Source organism: Anopheles marshallii, chromosome 2 (assembly GCF_943734725.1).
Source record: "Anopheles marshallii chromosome 2, idAnoMarsDA_429_01, whole genome shotgun sequence".
Classification (NCBI taxonomy): Eukaryota; Metazoa; Arthropoda; class Insecta; order Diptera; family Culicidae; genus Anopheles; species Anopheles marshallii.
In genome coordinates, this window is record NC_071326.1 from 36,710,936 (window position 1) to 36,728,962 (window position 18,027).

Here is an 18,027-nt window from a genome sequence, read left to right on the forward strand (position 1 = left end):
AAATGTGAATTTTGTCTCCATTGCTTACCATGTGTTCGGGGGCGAATACATCCTTCAAGGGGTCCTAATCGTAGAGATGCCTTAAATCGTACCCAACGTGTTGGTGAGAACGGGTCACAAATTTCGTCGGAAGCTATCTAGTCTGGTTTGTTGGAGTGGCATCCAGTACCGATCAAATGTTCACTGCACCACGGATGACGCGACCGTAAGTCTTTGTCGAAGGGTTCTTCTTCCCGTAATGACCTACTAGGTCATGTCTGCCATTTATTTCTATTGAGATAGGATGATAGGAATGATATTTTTGAATGTTATAAATGGCATAAAGCGATTGTAACACGAAAAACACGAGAAAGAATTGGGTTTCCTATTGTAGAATAACAAAAATGACCTAGTACATCTGCACTAGGTCTGCACAGCATATTTTCGAATCTCGTTTCAGTAAAGTTTCTTAGTGAAAACCGCTCAATAATCGATTGTTTTTACTGATTTTCAGCTTTAATGGCACTATTTTACCGAACTTCAGTAAGACAATTTACTAAATGGCGTTTAGCATTCCAATCTTTACTGAAAAATCAGCAAACTTGAACAAAAATTGGTTGTTTCACTGGAAATCAGTAAAATAAAACGTAAATCAAGTAAGAAAATTTTCATTTCTTTTTAATCGTACCAATTCTTGTGTCAATGTTTGTTTAAAGTCCACATGTGCCTGTGCAAGTTGTTTAAGTGAACTACTGTGAATTGAAGGTTATTGAAAAGGACAAATTTCGTGAAATTGAAGCAGCAGGAAGTAAAATTCTCTCTCCGAATAAACGAAACACTCGGTTAAGAAAAAGGACGACGCACGACGTCTGACGACGACCAACAAACCGAACATGTTTCTGATGAAGACTAAAAAGTGCACCTATTTTTTTATGGTAAGGAATGGTCAGACCGTATGGCTAAAAGTGCAATTAAAATAAAGTTAAAATTTATTTGTTAAAGACATACAATACAATGATACAATAATGTTTTTTTTTTTGCAATTTCGTTTTTAAGCTAAAAAAAAATGTTAGATTTACAGTAAAAAAGAACAATATTTTACTACACGATTAGTAATCTGAGACTCCAGTTATTGTGGTTTTAGTAAACTGTCCTGTCTTTTTTTTACTGAATGATGCAGTAAGCCATTGAAAAGATTATGGAATCTATCGTACAACAAAATTTATTAAACTTTTACTGAACTGCGACGAAAAAGGTTTAGTGTGTAATCATCAGCCGATCATCATCTCTCTCCGAAAAAATCTTGATGATCGACAGCTACATGCTACACACACTTGTTGATCGACTCCTTCGGCAGTAATGTGGATGACAATCGTCATGCAAGAAGGTGAAACATCGATTTTCATGCGAAATGATGTGAAACCATTATTAACACACGATGCGTTTTACATTAGCTTTACTTACCATTTTCCAACATGCTGCAAGGATAATCTTTGTAATCATCCGCTCTAGAAAACACAATTTTTCGCACCGTTTGTGACAACAACATTTAGTCCAAAACCCAGATGAGCAAATAGGCATGAAAAGTAACAGGTATGTCGGAAAAAACGGGCATACTTTCGCTTCGCACGATAAGCCTCGACCGTTAGCTCGTGGAAGCAACCGGTATGGCTTGCAGTTAGCCAGAGAGATATCTGCACTGACTATTTATAGGAAAATAGAAATCGCCTCCTGCGCGCAAGAAGAAACAAAAATCATCGTTTTTACACTCTCTATTATACACATGTATAATCTAGTAGCTTTCCGCCTTGTTTCTAAGGGTATCTCACTATGCTATCCTTAGCATACATAGGAACGGGGGTTATTTACTGGGATCGAAGCTATCCCTGCAGTGTACAGTGCTCTCCGAATCGTTGACCATCTGATCCTTTTTTTTTACTATCTTTTTGAACCGTTTGGTATATCGATTTTGCTCCCCCTCTTATCGATACCCAACGAACCAAATTGTGAGCGTAGGAACCAGAATGATTGGTGAACTTCGAGCATCGCGCACAGATACCTCATCCTCGACATCGTGCTCCACCACAATAGAGGCATCGTCCTCCAATGTGTCCCTCCAGCCGAAGCGATGCATCAGCTACATGACGATGCAGACGCTGCACGATATGCGGCTGAGTGAGACGCTTTGCGATGCATCCATCGTGCTGCCAGATAATGGCCACGAGTTTCGCGTACATCGTGTCATCGTGGGATCGTGCAGTGAATATTTCCGGTAGGTCCTCAGGCGGGAAGTTACTGTCCGCGTGCCATCGCACACGTCTTTTCTAACGACGGTTATGATCTATTTGCAGCATCCTGTTCACGACGTCGGTGCCGAGCGAGAAATACCTTCTTGCGATACCGGGTATACCCAGTTCCGTGATGGAACAGACCATCCGGTACGCGTATCTGCGCGAGTGTGATCTGACTGAGGATACCGTGTACGATGTGTACGCGGCGGCCGACTTTCTGCTCATGAACAGCCTTATAGAGCATTGCTCCGTGTACATACTGGACCGGTTACGTCTAGACAACTGTGTCACCATGATGTTATTCGGCAGGTTCGACATTAATTCCCCTCCACAAACGGTCTTCAAATGCTAGGTGTTATTGAAATCCTTTTTTCGACTTTCTAGACAACGTGCATCAAAAACACTGCAAGATTCGGCCCGGCTGTTTATTCTGAAGAACTTCCCAAGGCTCGCCCAAGACGCCACCAATAGTAATGAGCTACTGCAGCTCGACGTGGACGATATCTGCCAGCTGCTCGCTGATGATCTTTTGAATGTGCGTGAAGAAGATACGGCTTGGGAGTTTTTATTGCGTTGGATCGAACATGATCCAGCCAAGCGAAGCAAACACATCTGCCGGCTGATGAAAACGGTTCGCTTCGGGTTGCTAAATACGGAGGTACCTAACTGGGGAAGGAAATTATTTTGGCAGGTTGAACGGATTTTCCCCGTTTTTTTTCCTTTTTCGTTTTTTACAGTATTTCCTAGATAAGGTGAAAGGAAATCAGTACGTGCTGGCGAGCGATGAGACGAAACCATTGGTGATTGAAGCGTTAACCTTTCTGTACGACCTAGAAATGATCAGTACCAAAGCTATGAAAGAGGTAAATGTTTGTAGAATCGAACATATTTTACTTTAGCTATTCTTCTCAGCAGTGTTTGATGTAAGATATCTGACAGGCTACTCTCTAGAAATTAACGTCGTGCGAAGATATTGGTCATTCTCCTTCTTAAGATCTTTGCTCTTTCTACATTATCATCCTTTTCATCCAATGTTATCTATGTCATCAGCGTATTATCAGGATCTGGATCGACTTATAGAAGACGGTCCCCGAGGTTGCCTCCTTCCAGTCGCGGAGGACCCTCTCTATCGTTAGGTTGAATAGTAGATAAGCTACCCTGGCTAACATAACAGATGAAGAGATCTTCTCCAAGATCTGCCGTATGGTGCAGATCTGATTAGAGATTGATTTTCCCTTTCGGAACCGGATATTATCTAGGTCTACCATGATCTACCAATCTACCATGTACTTGAACGCATTGATCACCCTTCTGTTGATCGTCCCAATAGCATATACGGTAATGAATGGTTGAGCAACTCGTCTAATATGGGCCTCGAATTTCGAATGGATCGTATTAATGATAGTGAAGACTTAGATATATCAGTGGCCATTTTGATTTCGACTAGTAGAATGACAATACGGTTGGTAGCTAACTAATCTACAGTACACTCCCACCTTATCTCTCGATGGAATCTGCTGTAAAACCCGTCCTTGTGAGTGGCAGTACGCTTCAGACCACACTCTCGTAGAATGAATAAGACTCGCCAGGCTCCGGTGGGCAGACCTTGTACTCTGAATGACATTGGACGACATCATCCGTATAGCCTTTTTAGGTCGTTCATTCGGGCAGATTAGGTGTCTTAGAACTAAATCTAGGTGTTGACGTAGGGGTTTACCAGAAAGATCAGGACATTGGATTGGAGTGGATTGTGGACATTGGATTCAGTGGAGTGTAACCAATGTGGAGTAATAGCATTGTATTAAATTCTTAATTCAACATTTACAGATGAAAACTCCTGCAATCGCAATGCCTCGGTTACCGCACGAAGTGATATTCACTGTCGGCGGTTGGGGCGAGGGTCAATCGCAATCCATCGTTGAAACGTACGACACGAGGGCAGATCGCTGGATAAAGGTGTCCAATGAAGATCCGGCTGGGCCACGCGCATACTACGGGGCAGCTTACATCGGGCGCTATCTCTACTTTGTTGGAGGCTATGACGGAGTGGAACATTTCAACACCTGTCGTCGGTACGATATGGTGCTTAAGGACTGGCAGGAGGTTAGTGACCACCAAAACCAGTGTAGTTAAGCCTTATATTTAATGATCTTTTTCCTTTTGTTTCAGATTGCCCCAATGCACTGCAAACGATGTTACGTCAGTGTGGTCGCCCTGGACGGTATGCTCTACGCGATGGGAGGCTACAATGGTTCCAATCGGCACAACTCAGTCGAACGGTACGATCCCCGCACTAACCAATGGACGCTGATCGCACCGATGGGTTCTTTGCGTTCGGATGCTGACGCCTGCACACTGAACGGCATGATCTACATTGCCGGCGGGTTTAATGGGCACGAGTGTCTCAACACTGCCGAAATGTACGACCCGCAGGCGAACAGCTGGTCCCCGCTGCCACCGATGCTGCATCGCCGATCGGGCGTTTCTTGTACCGCTCTCGGTGGAGCGTTATATGTGGTCGGTGGATTCAATGGGCTCATCCGGTTGAATAGCTGCGAACGGTACGAGCTGGCTACGAGGCGCTGGACAGCCTGCGCGGAGATGTTCCACCAGCGGAGCAACTTTGGTCTGGAAGCTATCGACGATATGCTGTTCGCGATCGGTGGCTATGACGGTGTAAGTGCGATCGCGTACGTTGAGTGCTACAGCCCGAACACAAACGAATGGTTTGAGGCAGCCGACCTGAGCATGATGCGGTCCGCATTCCGAGCAGTCACCGTATCCGGGCTACCGAACATCCAGGACTACGTGCATTCGAACAGAGAAAATTCCCCACCCGCGAGCGATGTCGAGGATGAGCTGGACTAGTCCAAATCAACAGCAGTGCTTTCGTCATGCGTGGTGAAGTTTTTCAAAATTACTCGTTGAACAGCTTGGGTAAATTGCAGTGTTGCTACAATCGTTGACTTCACAGTGGATGAAATTTTCCGTGTTCGCCGAAGGTAGATTATGATGATTTTAGGAGAGTTTCTGTAATACCGTGACGTTTTGTGTAGTTTGTTGGAAATTTAAATTATGCATCGTGAAGCTAAAGCTTGATGCTTTATTTTTTCTGTTGTTTTTTTTAACCTTTTCAGAGAAATGTTGCAATCTCTTTTAAAAATGATACATACTCCGCGTGTGTCGAAAAGTCAATCTATGTATCTACATTTGCTCTTTGAAAGAGATATTTTCCTTTTTTTTTTGTTGCACCAAAAAACAAAGTGAGGAAACCAACCTGCTAGCAGGTTATCAGTGTTATGGTGAAAATAATAGGATGATACAACCTGGAATCTTCACCACGGCTCTCACAGCGTGAGTACCTACGTCCCGTGAGATGCTGTGGGGGTTCAGGATCAAGAGTGCGAGGATAAGATATCACTCTCTCTCCGGCAGCGCTTTAGGATAGAATAATAAAGTAACTGTGTTAATCGTACCCGCGTGCACGTCTAAAGGATTTGTGGCGACCAGAGCATCGCAAATAGCCAAGACACAAAATAGCGCCACCTAGGCAAAAAAGAGGGTACTAAACAAATTGCTAGTTGGGAAGTTTTGCCTGGACACGACGAATACAATCAGTCCTTTGTTCCTAGGTAAACCCAAACTAGCAACCGGTAAAGCTAGAACAATAAGATCCTTGTTTGTAGGAGAGGAACGAAAGAATAGGCGACAAACGAAAAACAGACAGGATCAAACACGAATTGTAAGGAGACAGGAAAGTTCGAGACATGGCCAGCACAGTATAAAAGCGGTGGCATGTCCGAACGAAAGTTAGTTATCGCTCCGATCTCCGACGAGGAAGACTTTCTACGAGTTATCGCTCCGATCTCCGACGAGGAAGACCTTCTGCGAGTAATCGCTCCGATATTCGACAAGAAAATCCTTCAGCCAGTAAACGTGTAGTAGGGAAGCAAAGTTGTCTAGGACCTAACTCCCAGCAGTTGGAAGGAAGAATAAAAATAGGACCCAACTTCGGTTGGACACTCCTAAAGATTCATTATTTTACACTGACGACAGACCTTAACAATCAGAATGACTGAGAGTCTCAATAGTAGTGGTGGCACGCTAGGCCTAGACGCCATAGGCTTGAGACATGCGCGCATAGAAGTAGACATTCTGGAAAGGTCACTGTTACATTCATCCTTTAATGTTCGTCACGTCACCTACCCCAAATAAATACGGGGCGGTTTGTACGCCGGACTTGAATATCCAGCTAGAGATGAATAAAGTAATAGAAAACCAAAACCAGAAACCAAAAACGACAGGCCTTCGATCACTTGACATGGACCTAGTGCCACTAAAGAAGAACCTAACACACATCAGGTTCTCCTGTCCTGAAAGGTAGGTGAAAGTGAAAGGTTCATACTTATCCAACGCTACTAATCCTACCACATATACGGGGTCAAAAATCCTTTCAGGCATCTTTCTCTCGAACGCGGCTAAGAGGGTTTCGTCAGTTTTGGAAAAAAAAGTCTATGCGTCAGAGGCGTATCTGAGTACTGGGACTATCATAAGTTTCATATTGTCCCAATAATAAAAAAAAACTTATGTAGGCCTAGCTTCGATCGTCGCGACAGGTGTTTTGAGTGGAAAAATTTCCTCAGACTGTAGAAAGACCGGTTGGCAGCCGGTATCTCAACATTAATGTTATTGTCGGTGATGGCTTTTGACCCAAGATAGGTGAAATTTTAGACGACTTTAGCAGTGCAATCACCTATGTGTACGTGACTCCTGCGTAAGTTAGGATCTCTCAGCAATGCCGCTAGTGGTGCCACCATCAACTTTACTGGTTTTTACCTCTTTAATCTCCAATCCGAGGTTTTCCGCCGCCTGTTCAATCCTTTAGTAAGCATCCGCAACGTAGGAGAGCCGTAAACCAATAACGTCTATATCATCAGCGTTTTTTTTACACTAAAAAGTAATATATTTCTAATTATTATATACCTTGGGAATATTTCCAAATATTTTTTTTAAATCCTAGGGAGGCAAAACGGTATTACACATTTATCAGTGGCTCGCTACGAAGTCAAGATTCCCAGCGATCTTAATATTAGTTTATTTTATTTATTATTAAAAATTGTGGAAAAATTTACAGTAACATTGCAGTAAAAATTATAAAATTAGCGAGCTTCGCTGCAGTTGCTTGCAATATACAGCTTATGAATATTTACTTCCAACGTTTGATTGATTTATAGAATAAGGATCGTTACGCAGGATTCGCCATTCGCAATTTAAATCATTGTAGAACACATTTTACATTTAAAAAAAACACGAAGCAACAACTCGACTCATTTCCGAAACAAATCTCTACCGGATTCTGAATGGAAATATTAAACAAGCGGAGTCAGACTACGATCAACAATGATCGTATAGATCTTAAAAAGGAAGAATCACTATAGAATGCTAACCTAAAGCAGAACAAAAATAATCCACCTGGCCGCCAATTATTAGAGATTTTAGCAACCCCTAATGTAGAGGCGCCGGGTTGCCTCTAAGGTCCTTTGCCGGGTCGGATCGAACTGAACTAGTTGAGGATTTTGGTCTGTTTATATACAAAAAAAAAATGTCCAGACTACAGGCAACTGGAAAAATGTCCAGACTGGAGGCAACTACAAATAGAATGTTCCAGAAGGATCTGAAAACGGAACAAATGTAGCTTCTGTTACGCGCGCAATGATGGTACCGATGATCATCGGCTATCATCCTAGCGTTCGGGATTGTTTGCGAGCGGCGCTAGTGTGAGTTTGTTAGTTGTTTTGCTTCGCACGTTGCTCTCCCGTTATCTGCGCAAAGAGCTCAATCACCTGAGCTGGAGCGAACACCTAATTTGTAAACTCCCACCTTGATAAGCAACTACTTAAGATAGAATAATATCAGGATTGTTTTTTTTCGACTCTAAACTTTTCATCAACTTTCTCACATCGGATCGAATTGTTTTGAACGCCCTCTTATCATCGTTTGTAAGTCCTCGGTGATCAACAAAACCCAGCAGCGTCTCGACCGATGTCAGTGCCGTGTGCAGTTCGAGCCGTTTATCCTTAGATTCGTCGCCGGAATTGTCCCCACTTTCGGGGTTGTCACCGAGCTCGGAAAATTCCACCGCTACCTCAACCATATTTTCTTCCTTCACAATAATCGCCTCGTCCGAGTTAAACCATTGTTCCACCTCGACATGCTCTATTTCGCCGACCTGCTGTATTTCTTCTTCGACTTCTTCCGTTTCTTCCTGGATATCTTCCTCGATTTCGTCCCCTTCGGGCATACACTCTTCTATTTGCTCCTCGCCATCTATTTCTTCGACCTCCTCAAAGTCCATCACCACACCCGTTTGATGATCCACCATCACGACACACGTTTCTTCCCCGTTCGTCTGTATGATCTCGCTTTCCACCACGTACTGTTCCGTTTCCGGGATCAGCTTATTCCAGGCGCTCTTGATCGACTGTGGGTTCACTTTGGACCAACCAGCTTCCCGCTCTGTCTGTATGATCTCGCTTTCCACCACGTACTGTTCCGTTTCCGGGATCAGCTTATTCCAGGTGCTCTTGATCGACTGTGGGTTCTCTTTGGACCAACCAGCTTCCTGCTTCGTCTGTATGATCTCGTTTTCCACCACGTACTGTTCCGTTTCCGGGATCAGTTTATTCCAGGCGCTCTTGATCGACTGTGAGTTCACTTTGGACCAACCTGCTTCCAGCTCTTTCACAGCATCCTCTATCCTTCGGTGCATCATGTGCTTATCATCGTTTTGGCACTTTTTGAGCAGATCTGTCCGGTAGTTCCACTTGAGCAGTGATACAATTCCTTGCTGCATCGGTTGCACCCAGTTAGCGACATCCGTTGGCATAAACCGTACGATCATGCAACCGTCCTCCGATCGTAGTGCAGTGTTGGTAATATGACACGGTGCGGTATCCAGCAGCAACATCGCTCGTAGGGGTAAAATTTTATTCGTCAAATATGCCCTCACTTCCGGAATCCATTTGTATTGGAACCAGTGTTGAAAGATCTCCTTGCTCGCCCAGCCACCCTTCGCCTCGTAGTAATTGACGGCGGTTTGTGGAAATTCTTCATCTTTCGGGTTCCAGGGATATTTGGATTTTGCAATGATGGTCAGATCGAGCTTGTGCGTCCCGGTAGCATTCGTGCAACATAGTATAGTAATGCGCTCGTTCGTTGCATTTGTGTCCGTTCCTGTTTTGGAGGGTAGAGAGTTCCAGTACAGGCCCGTCTCATCGACATTGTAGATCTGGTCCGGTAGCCATTCTTCGTTTTGCATGACCTGCTGAAACTGGTAGCAGAACTTGTCGGCACTGGACGAGCTGCCGGCTTTCGTTTTCGAATGTGTGTACACACCCGCGATGCCGTACCGTTGCTTGAACCGGGTCAACCATCCGGACGATGCGCTGAATGAACGCTTCATGTCTAACCTTTCGTGAAGAAATTTCGCCTGCTCGATGCACATCGCGCTTGTCACCGGTATGCCTGCCGCTCGGCTTTCATTGTACCAGCTAAGCATGCTTGCGTCCAGCTCCTCGAAGGAAGACACCTTCATGCTTTTTCGCTTCGCGGGTCCCTCGGAAGTTTCGCAATTCTGCATAAACTTCCATATTTTGTCCCGCTGCTTTATAATATCGCGAGCAGTCTGTTCGCCTATTTTGTACCTCTTGGCGAGATCTTGGGGCGATTCGCCAGCGTCGCTTCGTCGAATGAGCGAAATCTTTTGCTCTATGGTTAGCATGGTTTTTTTTCGACGTCGAAGGATGGCTGGTGTGTGGGATTCCATTGCGATCGTACGTCGTAACTGCAAATGTTTTCAAAAAGTGAGAAAGTGAACTCAACATAAATATAGCACCAAAGCAAAACGTAAAAGGCAGAAACATTACCATTACCTTTTGGATATTGCAATTCAACAACAAAACACTCCATTCTATTGGGAGTCAGTCAATGCGAACCAGCTGCTGTTTGTTAGTTGCAGCAACTTTTGTTTGGTAAAATTGGCAGGTAGTTAGCATAACATTACTTACCGATATATGTACCGATTGATTCGGGATTAATATTCACTGGATCAGACTGGTATCCGTTAAACTAAAATCCAAAAAAGTCCGAGCCGAATAATCGAGGATTAGGTAAATTGCTGCGCTTTTTTCTGCTGTGTACCACAGTACGTCAAGTTGTGTATGATTCCTTTCTGATGAACTATTTGACGTTATCGTCCCACAACATGATTCTGAATTTGGGAACCACCCTGTGCATTTGCGTGAAAGCTTGGTTGGATGGGTTTTTTTTGTTGAAGCATAAACAGATTGTTGAAACAGAATTTATGAATGTTTGATACATTCTGCATGGTATTTTTATTGAGTTTAACTATTAGGCACTACACACATATTGAGCGAGAGTCGAGAATTTCGTTCGTGCACTGTCCCACTCGAAAATAAAATGCAAGCAGAAATGAATTGAACTACTTAAATATGTTATGCACACAAGTTTTTCAGTTGTAAAAAAATATTTGGAATACTTAAATCATATGGCACTTTAGAAATTAAGTTAATTTACCGTTTAATCTAGCAATTTTTGACTGCATAAAACGGTGTTTCGAAAATGCTAAAAATGATTGCTGTCAACGGCTCATGTCCAGCAGCGCACGCACGCTGTGTGCACGGTTGTCAAACGCTTCTGTACAACATGGCCGCCGCGCCACCATTTTCGAACTCGAAAGGTAGCGAGGACGACGCGTTGCTTTTTCCTCCAATCGTACCGGGCGGTGAAAATTGCTTCCCAATCGTTTCCAGGCGTTTTTTCCGGTGTGCAAATGTCGTTCTTATCGATCGCAAGACCGATCCGATGCTAGATGCAGCGTAAGTGTGCGGGTTTGTGCTGTAGAAAAGTGGCATATTTTTCTCCCCTAAAAACCATCGTTCCTGTATGCGAGGTCATCGTAGGCCGCCGCGGTTTTCTTTCCAATTCGCTGCCTTCTTTGTGTGTGTGTCTGCTGGTTAGTCGTCGCCGTCGCGTCCGGTGCCGATGCCGATCCGGTTTTAATGGTGGTTTGGAGTCAAGGTGTGCGCGTTGTGCGAGAGTTACTGTATCGCAGTGCGTGCAAAGAATTGTGCCTCCGTAATTTTGGACGCTGGCTCCAATATCGTAAGTCGGAAACGATGAAGTGAATCCCGTGTAATGAGCACAACTCGCAAATGTGGCGCTGTGGTCGCGCCGTAAATCAAGATGAAGTGTGAGACATAGAAGAAAAAAGGTCTAGGGCTGGTGGGTTCCCCCGGAGAAGAACGGTGCTAGTGAAGTGGTCGTGGTAGTGACGGTGAAAGGAAACGGAGAGCGACAGGCTTGTCGTTTGTCGTCACGCTGCCGGTGGAACACAGGTCGGGGTGCAGAGCAAACCTAACCGGGCAAATTACAGACCGGGAACCACACCGGGCTATGTGTGCAAGCGCGCGCGTTGCCCACTGCGTGCGTGCCTCTGTTGTGTGTGTGTGTGCGTGCGTGTGTGAGTGAGTGAGTGTTGGTGTTTCTTTTTTGTGGTGTGTGGCGCTGATGGCTACTCCGCAAGGCATCGCGCGAATGCCGCGCGCGTTGATTGCAAAGAGCCACTGGCGAATAAAGCAGGAAAGAAGCGAAGAAAGAAAGCAAGAAAAAGCAACGCCTCACTCGAATGATGAAAAAGTGGCGTATGTGGTGGTGGTGGTGGTGGTGGTTGCTCTCTGTGTGTGTAGCAACGCATCTACGGGGTGGCTACGATTTTCCTCGCTCGTTGATGCGGTGTTTTTTTTTTAATTCGCCGTTTTTGTGTTGTATAGGTGTGCCAGGCTGGATATATAGCTTCAAATATTCTAACCTCTTCTCGATTACACCCGTCGCCATCATCATCATCATCATCGTCGTCGTACTTATGGTTCCTGATTTTTTTTTGTGCAAACACCCATCGGTCGCCGAAAGCGAAGGAAAACGAGACACGAAGGAAGAGAACGTTTAGTTTGTCTCTTACTGCTTATTCCTTCTCGTATTCCATTAATTCACTCACTTTTTCTTACCCATTCCGGGTGACGGAACGGGACCGGAATAGGTGTGTGCTACATTTCTTTTCGCATTGTGTGAATGTGTGGGTGTGTGTGGTGTGTGTGTGTGTCGCGCGAAGCGCATAATGGAAAGTGCTACTCTCTAGGGGTGAGAAAACGTGTGGTAGACGTATTTGAAAAGATGAACGGTGAGATGCGGCTTTATTTTTACACGGTCACTCATCTCATCTCACCTTGTCACTTTTTGTTGTAATGCAGCGCGCTTAAGGTTACGCGCGTTTCATGAGAAAACTGTGTGAATGTGTGTGTGTGTGTAGAACATGGCTTTGCGTCGTCATTTTCATTATTTGCTAGTGACGTTAGTTTGATTATTTTGTTGCTTCTATTGATGGTTTGGTGATGAGTGCGTGTAAGTGTATGAGAATTTTAAATACAAAACGGTGATGCATGACACGCATCGATCAAGTAAGAACAGAAAATGTGAGTGTTGTTTTCTAAAATCTTATTTGTGGATGGATTTTTACGATTAAAAACCCTTCAGACACGTAAGTGTAAAACATGCATGATGGCTTGTGAGGTTCTTGTCATTCTTACATCGTGTTGGTGAGATAGTCTTTAACCACGCTTGTGCTGTTTGGTTTGTTAACCGGGAAAGAGTCTCTGGTACATTCGGTGAGTAACGTAGCCCCAGCAATGCCTCTCCACTGTCAGCACCACCATCACCGGTTTGCGTTCGTTGGACACACAGAGCAAGGTCAATTTGTAAGTGCCGCGAGAAACGATGTTCGGTCCGTCTAGTGTTGTGCCGCCGGCATACAGAAGCCGGGAGCCGCTGGAGCAATACGAAGACTCACACATTCCATCTCTGCATGGACGGAAAAGTACGTTAAGAGCCTAATAAGCACCCATAAACTGGTTGCGTCTGGTGGAACGCATTGTTACGATAGATATAATTTAAACCACCGATGACGCATACAATTGCGCAATGTTCCAGACGTTCAGACAGCGATCGAACGTGGGAAAAATCGATGAAAAGGAGGAAAAAGCAAAATAAAAACAAGAGAACGGTAAGTGTGACATACAGCCCTATTAATTCACTGTTGTTATCTTTGAAGCTAAAAATTAAATTTGTAGACGTTCGATCATTGTAAATTCTTAACGTCAAAAAATATGAAATACGCAACAACAAATATATATATAAGATGTACAAACTGAAATTTGAGTTAAACGATTATGTTTCTAGTGGTAAGTCTGTTTAATCTGAGATACAGATTCATTAATCTGAGGGAATCTTTGGACAAATGGCTCCGAATTCCGAATCCTTATAGACGCCTGAGCCCTTCAGATGAGGACACATGAATGTTTGAAGAATGAGTGATGACTCATATAAATGACTCTACTCAAAAGATACATTACGGACATCACTATTTAACCGTTTAACACATCGACATCACTATTTAACCGTTAACTTCATTTCGTTATTATTCACTGTTCAACTTCTGGTAGATACTAACAACGCACATAATTCCATTTTGTGGTACACACACCGCTCGCTGCAATTTCTTGGATTAATTTGGTAGTTTACGATAGGATATGGTTAAAGAATTCTTAACGCTCCTCTCACCGAGAATGATAATGCGCCCGACATCAACATTCTGCTGTCATCGAAGTATGCTCAGCATGGAATTTTATTGGTAACACTAGTGGCGTGTGTTTGGAGAGTGGTTGTTGTACGCGCTGTGTTGTGTTACGCCGGAACACCCCATGCACACCCGGCGGACACTGCGGATACCTGCCCAAAAACAGGTGCTCCAGCGAATTTGTGTAATCTTCTCACCTTTTACACCGCGATGAATGATTTTGAGTTACGCGACGTTGTAGCGTGAAAATGCGCATGTACACCCATCTCACCGTTCCGTTGGTGTGTGTGTGTGCGTGTGTTTGTAAAAATAAACGACCTCCTGCTGCTGGGGCTGTTGCCACCATTTCACACGCAGCATCCACGCTTCAAGCAATTGAACCGGATTCTTGCTTTTCTCCAGCCCTCCCGGCACACTAAAGGGTCGTCGGCGCGCATACACATCAAGCTAAGCTGGATGAGGAATAACACAAACAAAAAGAAAACCGAGTGAGTAAAAAAATAGCGTCGCTCTTTTTTTGTACATTCCGGCTTACCTACCCCTGCGTAAACCTTCTGGCAAACCTCATCAACCCCCTCTCAATCGTACCCTTATTTTCCTGAAGTTAACTTCTGTCTTTCGATTTGTGCGGTTTCTCCACTGTTTCTCATTCGCCTGCTTATTCTTTCGTAGGCCTCTCTCTCTCTTTCACTGCTTCTTAAAATGTTTTATGTACTGCTCTAGTGCACGGTGGTCAAGGGTGCACTTGGGTGTTTTTTTTCTTTTTGAACTTTTCTCTCGCTCTCACACCCTCAGTCGTATACTGCTGTGTGGTTCGCGAGCGATTTACGTTGACCCAACTCTGCTTCTTTGGCCATTAAGCGCGAGCCGTTGCTTTTATCCCTTTCCCATTTCCAGCGAAAGACAGACCGAGCTTTTTTTTCTTACATTTTCGTACAGCGTATCTCTCACACCGTGGTCGAAAATGATGTGACGCGAATTAAGGGGAACGGGAAGGGGGCAGAAGGACGGCATAGAAAAAGGAATGGGAGAGGGAGGGTCGCGTGGGGTCAGATCCACCCTGGCCGGCCGTGTGCTCGAGGCCGGGTTTCCTATGTTGTAGGCGATTTATTTCCCCCTCTTCAACCACTGCTTCCCCGCCCCGTTGGAACAGGAGAGCCATCCGACAAACGTAAATCGGTTGGCCCGTTTTTTCCCTCCATTTTGCTCTTCATTTGGGTGGTTGTTGGTTTTTTTTTCGCTGCTGTTGTTCGTGTTTCATGCGTTCATTCGGGGTCTTTTATTTTTTGCTTGGCGTGGCGCGCGGGTTACGGCTTCTCCCTGTTGTCGTTCTTTCCCTTTGCTTTTGTTCTTGCTTTTTTGTTGGCCTCCGTCCATGGTCCGCTTCTCCGGCGTGGCGCGGTTGCTACCAAAATGCCAATGCTAAGCCGCGTCGCTCGCTGTTCCGTGCTTTGTCATCGTTTGCCGTTCGGTGGACCTCGAGATTGTGTTGTGTGTGGATTCCCATTTCAGACTTTTCGCTACTCTGCTGCCTACCTAAGAAAACATCCCCCCATTCCCCCCCCCCCCCCCCCTCCTCGTGCACTGTCTGTCGTGTTGTGGCTATGTTTTCCGTCTACATGTGCGTGTGTGCGTCGCTGTGTATGTTATGCTTTGCGCCGCACACACCTTTGCACGCGTTTGACTGTTGTTGTTGTTGTTGTTCTTGTTGCACGAGGAAGACATGAGAAAAAAAACATTAACGAAAGAGCGAGAGCCCTGTAGGCGATGAACCCGGTATGAAGAAGAAGAAAGGGATAGGAGGGTGTCGGACGCGCGCATAATTTTATTCATACGCTACTTTGTTTTTACTTCCCTATCCCTCGTTGTGCCGCGATCGTTCGTTAAAGGAACCGAGAATGGAAAAGGATAGTGTGGAGAACGGAGAGTTGGTCTTGCTGGTAGTTTAACACCGGCGTTTCAACCAAAAGACGGAGATATTACTGTGTTTTTTTTTGTTGTTGTGCATTCAATTTTTTTTCTTCTTTTATTGCACTGTGTTCGTTCCTCGTTCCGTGGGCCATGAATATCCCGATTTATTATTCGAAGATAGAATGCGCAGCTCGAATCAAGCGGTAGAGCAGCGGCAGGAAGCGCCATCACCATTTGCATTAACGCATCCACGATTTACGCACAGTGGCCAACAGAGCACCATCTGTCAATGATGTACTTTTGTATGCGCGTCTATGATTTAATGTCATTTTCCACGGTCCGTTGGTTACTTGGATTGAGGGTTGCTGGTTGGATTGGTTTTTTTTTTGGCAGATCAGACAATGCGATTTGAGGCCAGAAACCTTTGAAAATGTAACTATTGCGCTTCGGTGCTATAGCCGAATGGAGGTTTTCCCTCTGATACAGCTGTTGTTGGAGAAGGTCAAGAGAGTAACTGTGTGCCATAATGTCCAGTAAATGGATTAATGCACACACCATGCATATGGCTCGCTCTATCGTACCGTAAACTCCACTTAATCTGAGTAATTAAACAGATAACCTGCAACCAAAAAAAAAAAAACCCCGGCGATTTCGTCTCTGTTGTTTTCATTTAGGGACTGTTAGTAATATGTTCTTTTGTTTCCTCGTTTCATTTTCGTAAAGCATTGCATTGCACCTGCATATTTGTAGTTAATTGAATTTCCCGACCACTCCTCTCGCTGCCATTGCGCAGTGGAAAATGCACCGGAGGTGATGTATTGGCAATGATGGGGATCGGAATGGTATCACATCGCGATACCCCACGACCATCATCCCTCCCATCCGGCCCTACCCAAGAAGAGCAAATGTGGATGGCCGCTAGGAGGAAAGGCGCCTTGCTATAACGTTCGCAATTGATTTCAACCTCCGTTCAGTCTCCGTCACCACCCTCCCTGTTCCTACCCCGCATGCCGTGTCCACTTTTTGTCATTTCCAGTACCATTTCCGGCCCCGGTTGGTTGTGGTTGTTTTGGGAAATAATTAAAATTATCGATTTTGTCCCAAATTATGTATTGCTGTGGCCGTGGATCGGGGGATGACCGAGTCGGGGGAGGGTAGGTGAACATTCCCATGTTTTTGTTTTGTGTGCGAAAGGTTTCTTCCTTGCAGCAGGTACTCTACCCTTACTCTTACTGTGAAAAATGGTAAGAAAAACGCCAACTCATCCACCACCCATCCATCCACCATTATCGATCCCCATTCCACCACCCGCCACTTGCGAGTTGCATGTTACAGATACAGAAATTGATAAAATTTGCCATCACACAATACAAGCAGGTGTACGGTGGAGGGGCGAGGCGGTGCGAGGGGAAGCAGATTTGGAGTCCTGCCAAGCTACTCCTGGCGATGCTGCATATGGCAGCATTTTCCTGGCGGGATGGGATTCCGACTCGTCGTCTAACGTCCTATTCACCGGTTCCAGTCACCACGTGCTCTGGATTCATCGGACGAAGAAGGATGAGAGGGTGGGAAGGGGGGGCTCTTTTGTCATTCCATTCATTTTCCTATGTAGAGGGAAAACAGCCACAGCATACAATACCGTTGCATCATTGCAGTCACAGTTTGTTATTTGCGTGCGCTTTTCCTTCTGCCTGTACGTGACGGCCTGTTTCATGGAAGAGAGAGAGAAAGAAAGTGAGAGAGAGAGAGATAGTGGAGAGGGTACGATATCGATTGGCAATGTCCCTCCCACGCCTCCGTGTACCAAAAGGCGTCAGGTGGCTGGTAGAGCTACCCGTGTTCGGGTGAGGTGGGTGGAGGTTGTCCTTTGTTTCATCTCGAATTGTATCATCCCTTCGCAGGGCTACACCACCCACTCCACCGTTGGCGGGGTTGGCCACATTCAATGGTCGTTTTCCGGATCGATTCGAAAACATTTTTTGATGAAATTTTACTCATCGCCGTCGATATCGGAAAATGACGGTGCGAGTATGTTACACACACACACGGCGAGGGGAAGGCTGGGGGTCAACAAAGGGGTAGGATTGGGGGGGAAAGATAGGTGCGTTTAGTGTGAGATCTGGCTGGTTGGATCGT

The 18,027-nt window shown here is 45.0% G+C and overlaps 2 protein-coding genes across 2 annotated transcripts; one reads left to right on the forward strand and one right to left on the reverse strand.

Moving 5' to 3' along the window:
• Window positions 1-2,003: 2,003 nt before the first annotated feature.
• Window positions 2,004-5,138, forward strand: LOC128717916 (kelch-like protein 10). Its single transcript, XM_053811593.1, has 6 exons — window positions 2,004-2,251; window positions 2,331-2,579; window positions 2,655-2,928; window positions 3,008-3,133; window positions 4,098-4,373; window positions 4,440-5,138. The coding sequence occupies exons 1-6, from the start codon at window positions 2,004-2,006 to the stop codon at window positions 5,136-5,138; spliced, it is 1,872 nt and encodes a 623-aa protein (XP_053667568.1).
• Window positions 5,139-8,166: 3,028 nt separating this feature from the next.
• LOC128717918 (tigger transposable element-derived protein 2-like) lies at window positions 8,167-9,864 on the reverse strand. Its single transcript, XM_053811594.1, has one exon. The coding sequence runs from the start codon at window positions 9,862-9,864 to the stop codon at window positions 8,167-8,169; it is 1,698 nt and encodes a 565-aa protein (XP_053667569.1).
• Window positions 9,865-18,027: the final 8,163 nt, after the last annotated feature.

Coding starts and splice junctions, on each gene's coding strand:
- LOC128717918 (XM_053811594.1), bottom strand. CDS start 9,864: ATGAAGGTGTCTTCCTTCGAGGAGCTGGACGCAAGCATGCTTAGCTGG.
- LOC128717916 (XM_053811593.1), top strand. CDS start 2,004: ATGATTGGTGAACTTCGAGCATCGCGCACAGATACCTCATCCTCGACA. Junction 2,252..2,330: donor TCGTGCAGTGAATATTTCCG/GTAGGTCCTCAG, acceptor ATCTATTTGCAG/CATCCTGTTCACGACGTCGG. Junction 4,374..4,439: donor TGCTTAAGGACTGGCAGGAG/GTTAGTGACCAC, acceptor CTTTTGTTTCAG/ATTGCCCCAATGCACTGCAA.